This window comes from Capra hircus, chromosome 17 (assembly GCF_001704415.2).
Source record: "Capra hircus breed San Clemente chromosome 17, ASM170441v1, whole genome shotgun sequence".
NCBI classification, from domain to species: Eukaryota; Metazoa; Chordata; class Mammalia; order Artiodactyla; family Bovidae; genus Capra; species Capra hircus.
The window spans coordinates 17,923,343-17,931,419 of NC_030824.1; the positions used below are offsets into that span (position 1 = coordinate 17,923,343).

Here is an 8,077-nt window from a genome sequence, read left to right on the forward strand (position 1 = left end):
GCCGCTTGTCTCCAGAGCTGCTCAGTTTGTGAGTAAGACAGAGGGTGTGTGCCCTGAAGCAGAGAGCTTGACATTGATGTTCAGCCTTGCCTATTTAAAAACGAAGAAATGTTCCCTATCCTCTTTTTCAGCCACTCCCTCCTGCTCCCTCTCTTTCATGGGACATTTGTCCGCTTTCCAGAGTCCGCTGCCAAGCTCACATACTGTCCCCACCCCATGCAAATGCTCTGTGGACGCTTGGCCTGAATGGTATCCCCCTTCCTCAGAAGGCACAGCGACCCACCTGCTCCTGTTACGTTGAGACCGAGCTTTTATCACTTTCACGAGGAAAAGGCAGGGGAAAGACAAGGGCAGTTCTTTCTGCCTTCCTGTCATATCCGCTCTCAGAAAACTCACTCACCTCATCCATCAAGGCCCGGGGGTCTCTGTTTAGCACCTGTTGGGCCTCCACTGTGTACTGGGCAGTAAGCTGGGTCCTAGGGGGATGGTGTGAGCCAACTGACATGGTCCCTGTCCTCACGGAGACAGGGAGATGGGTTCAGGGAGGCGGAGACACAGCCAGGAGCCAGCAGACGCAAGTGGATTGCAGTTCGAGCTGTAGGAGAGAGGGAGCAGGGTGATGCAAAGAAGCCCTCCTGGATGGTGCGGGCGGGGAGGGGTGAGATGAGAGCGGGAGAGAAAAGGGCACACAGGCCAGGAGACAGAGGCCAGCCTGAGGAATGGCAGGCGAAGCCAGGGAGGCTGGAGCCAGGTGGACAGGAAAGGGGGAGGAAGGAGGGGAGGGAGAGGGGCCTTCTCGGCCTGATGAGGAGTTGGGATTTTGTTCCAAGATCAGTGTTATGCTCTGTATGATCTCTGTTTTGAAACTATCTCTTGAGCTCTGCTGAAGGCTGGGTGGGGCGGCTGTGGAGCAGGCTGCTGCTCCAGCCATACAAGGAACGGAGGGCTCAGGTGTGGATGGGGTGGCTGGCAAGGGCAGCCGTGGGTGGGCCGAGGGTCTCTGGAAATGGAGTTAGGCGTGGCGAGAAGGGAGCACTCCAGGGTGCTGTCCAGCTGTATCCTAGGCAGGTGGCAGGGCCATCGCCAGCCATGGGAGCGCTGGTTAGGATAGGCGACCTTAGGAGCTGGACTCGGGGAATGGGTTAGTTTGGAGCTGGCTGGGATGATAGAGCGAGAAAGTCGAGGGAGAAGTAGGTGAGTGAGTGTCGAAGTGTGTGTGTGTGTGTGTGTGTGCACGTGCTGGAATTTCTGGGATGATAGAGCGAGAAAGTCGAGGGAGAAGTAGCTGAGTGAGTGTGTGTGTCTGTGTGTGTGTGTGTGTGTGTGCGCACGCGCGCACACTGGAATTTCTTGGGAATTTGGTGGCACTACAGACCCTTCCCCCAGAATAACCAACGTGTATGCATTCCATAAACGTCTGTGCTGAGTCCTGGATGAGCTGTTGTCAATACAACCAGGTTGGTCTAACCTTTGATCTTGGAGAGTAAACTTAAAACTGCATACATAATTACCCTGCAGTTAGTGAGCAATTGGAAGACACAGGTGACTTGGTGGACATAGGAGTAGCTTGGGTGTGTGGCTCCCGGTAGGTCCGTGAACCCTTTCAAGTCCATGCCAGGGCCACAGGGTCAGAACTTCAGATGCCCACCTTCGACTTGTAACTTCCCAGCTGACCCAAGTTGCTCTCCCGGGGTGTCAACCTGCGTTTCTCTTTTCTTCCTCTTCCCCTACCTCCCAACCCCAAGGATCTGGAAGGAGTGCCACCCTCCAAAAAGATGAAACTGGAGGCTTCGCAACAGAACTCCGAGGAGATGTAGACGCCGAGTTCAGTCCTCTGATCCACGTCTCACGGGAGATCCATCAGCAGGCTTAGTTGTTGAACAACCTCACCCGAGCAGATCCCTGTCGGGTGCAAAGGGAACTACTAACTTAACAAGTTTACCAAGTGCAAATCCAAGAAAACCTAGAACGGCGTAACTTCTCAGACACTGAAGAACTTTCTGCTGTGAAGCAAAACACTCGAATCTTGAAGTGACTTTCCTGGGGAAGGCGAGGTCGACAGCTCAGGAGCGTCTGGACACTGTCTCTGAAGCCAAGATTACATTTGTGTTGCTGCTGTATTTTTTTTTTTTCCCTCCCCACTCCTCTATTTAATGATATAAGCTATTTGAGGGTGGTACTGATCAGGAATTCGCTTTTCATCGGGGCTTTTCACTGTTCAACCAATATTCCTTCCGCTTTCTTTTTTCGTGCCTTGTGCCCTTGAGGTGACCTCTGGCATGTTTTCCTGGTTGTTTTGCGTCTCCCCTTACAAGTGCCCTCTTGGTTCAGTTCAGGCAGCCATTGCTCCGGTCCTCGAGTCTTTCTCCTCCCTGCCCCAGGACTTCAGCTGGAGTGGACCAGGCAGGGAGAAGGAGAGCTTGAGGCCGCAGAAGAGCAGGACCTCCCCGGCCATCTGGTTTTCTAGGTGCAGCTGGGAGGCTGCAGAATACACCCTGAGCCCTGGTTGGGGACAATGCTAGCCTCCAGGGTCCGAGGAGTCTCAGATGTCTGGGCATTGTTCCCAGGCTTGCTTGAGGCATCTGAACTGGTGTTTCCAAGCCCACAGCTGCCCAGAGGGACATACAGAGCCCTTGGATTGTCCTGGCACTTCCCCCCTCAGCCCCTCCCCACCATGTGGCAACCTCCGACACCTCCGAAGACGGACTGGCTCCTGTGGCTGATGGCAGGATGGTCTCCTTAAGGCGATAAAGGGCCGGAGGAGGCTGGGAGCAGATGGCAGGAATAGCTGGTGCTGAACTTTCTCTCATAGGACGTTGCTTGGATTTCAAATCCACAGTCACCTGCTGCCCTAGTCTACCTCCCCAGCTCCACCTGGCCCCACCCGCGGAGGAGGTGAGGTTGCAGTCGGCCGAAATGCAGAGTCCACCGGCTTTCTGCACACTGTTCTGACTCCTGGAGCCAACAGTTGGATCGCGTCTCTTTCCCAGGATGCTCCGAGGGTCCCCACGGGGGAGCAGGCCTTAAGGGTTGGGAACTTGAAGGCCAGAAATGAGGCCCCCGAGAAACTGGAGAGCTTTGCACTCCTCCAGAAAGGGGGCCCTGGGGTCCCTCCCCCGCCTGCATCCCCCGCCTGCACTGGGACAGCTTCCTGTCACTAAAACGGAGAAGCACCTCTTCTCCCCACGCCCCCCACCTTGGATGAACTGCCTCACTCTTTGGTTCTGAGGCCTGGTTTGCTCTTAATTCCTATACGGACTCCTCAGACCCTTAACCCTTCTCCTGAGCTTTCGTTACTGCACTGGAGTTCCAACTCCCTTTGAGTTGTGTGAGGGGGGAGGGGGAGGGTTCCGGGTTTTGTTGGTTTGTTTTTTTTTTTCTGTTTGTTTCTTCGTTTTGTTTCTGTTTCAGCCAATTGGTGCATATATTCAAGTACCACCTTTCACGTGTGGATCTCTCTCCTGACCACCATGGGGAGTGTATGCCAGACTCCATTTTCTAAGCGTTTCTGAGGGTGAGGCTCTTCTTTGTTTTTGAAGGGAGCCAATCTATTTCCTGCACTTCAAGAAGAATCAAAATGTTCCTGAATTTCAAATACCTCATGCAAACATGTCTCCTGAAGCAAGGGAAGGGGAAACACACACACACACAAACTTTGAAAATGGTCATGTTGAAGTTAGAGATGCCGAAAGGTTTCTGTCTTAAAAAATCCTTATCAATTTTGCCCCTCAGGCAGGCAGTTCTGCGGAGAACTGTGTTCTGTGTTACCTCTCAGCGTATCTCAAGGCGGCTTTACCTCCAGATCCTATAGAGTTAGAATTAACTTCCTTTATTTGCAGCAAAACTCCATTTGGATGAAAGATGAATCTGGATATCTATTCCCTCCTCTTTATTTTTTTTGGGAAACGAGAGGTGACAAGCAAGACAGCCGAAGACGAATCACAACACAGGCATCCGTGGAAACAGCAGGGTCCCCTCGACAGGCAAGGGGGGCGGACATGGTTGAGGGTGAACAAAGGAGGACGCCCGGGATACGAGGCTGTCATTAGTTTTTCTCTGAAGTGCCTGAAGGTAGGAAACGGGCCAGGGGTCCGGGCCGACTGGGCCCCGCCACGGCCATGCCAGGCAGAGCGGCCAGCGGCCCTGCGCCCCCATCCACGCCGGCCAGGAAGGCCTTCCACGCGGGATGGTGAGACTGCAAAAACCCACATGTGCTTCCTTCCCCTATGCGGCCCGCTCCTCGGGGCCGCCGCCCTTGCCCACACCATCCTGCGCCCCTTGCCCCCTCTCCCACCACGGAATCTAAGACCTTTCAGCCGGCGGAGCCAGAGGCGGGGGTCCTAAGCGAATGCCTTCCGCCAACACCAGGCCCCGCAGCCTAAAGGGCTCCCAGGGCAAACTTAACTCCCCGCGAAACTTGAAGTTGGGGATGCTGCGGTTACACATTCCACAAAGTGCTGGCACTTAACACCCATAACCCGAAGGCGGAAGACTGACTCACAGGTGGTGACCTCCCATTACCAACGATGTCATGGTTTGGAATGTTCCATTATCAGCCAAGGACCTGCTTAGAGATATAAAGACCTTTTTATTCACCGTTACCTAATTGTTTTTTTTTTTTTCTTACGATTTTTTTTTTGGTGTGTTGTACAGCAGTATAATTTTTCACTTATTTATTCCATCAGTAGATATGGTTTGTACAATGTACAATGGTTCCATTTCAGAAAATAAAAATTCAAATCATGAACACCATGTGATTTTGGAGCGTCATGGTAAAGAGTAAAATCCTGTGAGATTTTACTCACAGAGTGGGCTGCTCTGGTGTCTCCAGCGTGGCCCTGACTTTGTATACAACTTGAACACCGGGACTGTGGCCTCCTACATGCTGCGGGCGGGTGTTTGTGGGAGGCTGAGTTGGTAGCCAATTAGAACCCTGGTATAAATTGCAGCCAGGCCATCTGCCCCCATCTTGCGTCCTGGCAGTGTCCCTGGTTTCAGGAGGCTCTGGCCCATGGCAGGGGCTCAGGGGTCGATTATTTGGTGACTTGAAGCTCTGTCTTGACTTGCCTTAACAGCTAGTGACTCATGGTCAGGCTGGATCCAGAACCGCCCCAGGGCCTCTCCCCCCACAACTCAGGCTCTTTCTCGCTCTCCAGCTCGGCCTCCCTCCCCCAGTGGACTTTTTCCTTTCTTTGTCCAGTCTCTCTTTCTCCTCTCGCACCTGAAACCTGGCCCTAGGTGAACCACCAGCTATGGGCAAAAGGGGTGGGACGATTGTTCTAGCTGTCGTGTGCTAAGTCACCCGTGTTGACCGACCTGGAGGCAAACGTTCTCCTTTTTTGTTTTGTCTGACTTTCCTCCCTACCCCGTTCCTTTTTAAGGTGTTCCAGTGTTTTTACCAGGATTGGTTGCTCAGTGAAATAAACTCCTGATATGGAAAGTTCATCCTGACAAAACATAAATCATAGGGACCTTGTTTGCTTAACCAAAAAAAAAAAAAAGTGCCTTAGCGGGCACACTTTCACTCTCTCTGGTATTCCTGAGTTCTGTTCCCTGGGTCTCCAACTCTGGCTGAAGGTCCCTTCCTTCCAGACTCATCTTCATCTCTGAATCTCTCCTCTTCCCTCTGCCATTCTTGTCTCCAGGCCCCTGGGTCTCTTGTCTCAGACATTCTGCTTTATCTTTGTCTCAGCTTCCCTGTCTCTGTGGAGCTTTCTGACTTCCTCTCATCTCTCTTCATCAAGGAGCAGTCATGCCCAAGGGCTAGAAATTTGGACTTTACAGGCATCACTTGAATACCATCTGTCTCCTGAACCCTGGGCAGCATTGACTCCAGCTTGACCTTTTCTCTCTAAGCAGATAAGCTGGTACGCTAGGATGCTGGGGACAGTTTGGAATTGGGGAGAGGTGCATTTTGATGGTAGGGGTCAGGGAGGCTCCTAGGATGGTGGAGGAGCCCAGGCATAGGCCTAAGGAGTCCATTTTGCCTCGTGGATGTTAACAAGTGGCTGGAGGTTTCTGAGCCAGGGCCCTGCTGGACTGGGGGCGGTGTTGCTAGTGAATGGCATGGACTGGAAAAAGCTAGACAGGAGGTGGGGGCAGGGCAACTATGGAACTAGACTGTAGGTGAAGCAGGAGGCGAGGAGTTGGCAAGAAGGCCCGTGTGCCCCCAGGTGATGTGAAGGCAACAGGCACTGCAGCCAGGTGAGGTGGGAACAAGTTTGAGGAGGGGAAGGCAGGCAGACAAAGCTCTGGTCCAGGTCCAAGTCTGAACCGCAACAAATGTCACAGAAGTCCGCGGTTGGGCTGAGGAGGGATTTGAATTCCTAACGCCCAAGTTTATCCCTCACCTGCCCCTTGAGGAATGCCTATTTTCCTCCAGAGGCTCATAGGAGACACTGGCTGCCTTTGCCAGTTGCATTCCCCTCTTCTTCCAGTAGGGGTCCCCCTCACCCACTCTCAGCCCCAAGGGTGGCTGGGCTATCTGGGTCCCTCTCCCTGGCAACAGCAATTGGCTCAAGGATGATCACATGGCCCAATGAAAGTCAGCCCTGGAATTTTTGTGGGACCTGTTGGGAAACACTTCCCCTAGAGTGTTGGCTGGAGTTAAGTGGAGCTGTTGGGGCCACCTTCACTCCAAGGCAGGGAGAAGCCTGCCTGAGAATGAAGCTGAGACAGGAGAGAGTTGAAAGACGGTGAGTGTGAGCTTCCTGAGAGCACCACTTGGACCCAAAGTGTTAGTCACTCAGTTGTGTCCAACTCTCTGTAACCTAATGGACTGTCGCCCACCAGGCTTCTCTGGAATTCCTCCTGGAATTCTCCAGGCCAGAATACTGGAGTAGGTTGCCATTTCCTTCTCCAGGGGATCTTCCCAACCCAGGGCTTGAACCCAGGTCTCCCTCATTGCAGGCAGACTCTTTACCGACCGAACCTCCAGGGAAGTCAGCAGCTGGCCCTGAAACCAGCCCTCCTGAACTTTTCAAGTTCTTGAGCCAGTAAATGCCTGTGATCGTTTAGGTTAGCTTTCCCTTGGTCTTTCCCCACCTGAGCCCCCACCCCTCCATCCAAGGGCTTGGAGGGTCTCCTGGACAAATCCAGAATGAGGGATGGTTGTTGAGATGGTTGCTCTGACCCTGACTGTTTTTCTCTTGGAAGGACCGTCTCTTTCCTCCAGACTTTATTTTTTCAATGCTCCCATGTGACAGGAACTTGGAAGTTTCACAGCTGAGCACAAGGAAATAGAGCCTAACATAGACCTGATTTGGACTTTGGAAGCAGGCTTTTCTAGAATCCTCAGAGCTCCAGCACTTCAGAGCTGGGTGACCTCAAGGAAGTATCTTAACCTCTCTGGGCCCCAGCGTCCTCATCTGTAAAATGGAAAGAATAATGGTGCTTCCTCAGATTGTTGTGAGGATTAATATATGTAAATTACCAAATACACGTAAAGTGCTCCAGACAAGCCCTGAATGTGAACGTGTTAGTTGCTCAGTGGTGTCTGACTCTGGCCTCATGAACTGTAGCCCGCCAGGCTCCTCTGTCCATGGAGTTCTTTAGGCCAGAATACAGGAGTGGGTTGCCATTCCCTTCTCCAGGGTATCTTCCTGACCAAGGGATCAAACCCAGGTCTCCCATGTTGAAGGCAGATTCTTTACTGTCTGAGCCACCAGGGAAGCCCATGGCACATAGTAAATCTCAATAAATATCGACTGCTGTTGTTGCTGCTCTTATTATTATAGTTATTATTCTCTTGCATGTCTAGACCCCAGAGCTCCAGCTGCTAGACCATGAAGCTCCAGGAAAGGCAGAATCGCCCACCTCCAGCTGCTTTCAGCTTGTCCTCTGAGTTACACTTTGCTCCCTAAAGACTCGCCTCTCCCCTAAACAAGACTGACACTGGAGTTATCCACCCAGCTCGCCCCAGATGATCTAGAGCCCGAGTGGTGCCTTGTGGAATGACTAGAACCCCACCAGGAAACAGGCAAAGGGAAGACATTCCTGGCCAACGCAAGGGCTTGAGTAAAGGGCTGGAGGTGTGACAACGCATCCCCGCTGTGAGCGTTGGTGGCCCTGTATGTCA

The 8,077-nt window shown here is 52.6% G+C and overlaps 1 protein-coding gene across 2 annotated transcripts in view; it reads left to right on the forward strand.

Moving 5' to 3' along the window:
• Nucleotides 1-3,440, forward strand: part of BCL7A (BCL tumor suppressor 7A) — a 29,638-nt gene extending 26,198 nt beyond the window's left edge. For both annotated transcript variants that reach the window (XM_018061300.1, XM_018061301.1), the window contains exon 6: nt 1,746-3,440. In XM_018061300.1, coding sequence (XP_017916789.1) covers nt 1,746-1,817 — 72 coding nt within the window. In that variant the 3' untranslated portion in view covers nt 1,818-3,440. The remainder of the gene's footprint in view (nt 1-1,745) is intronic.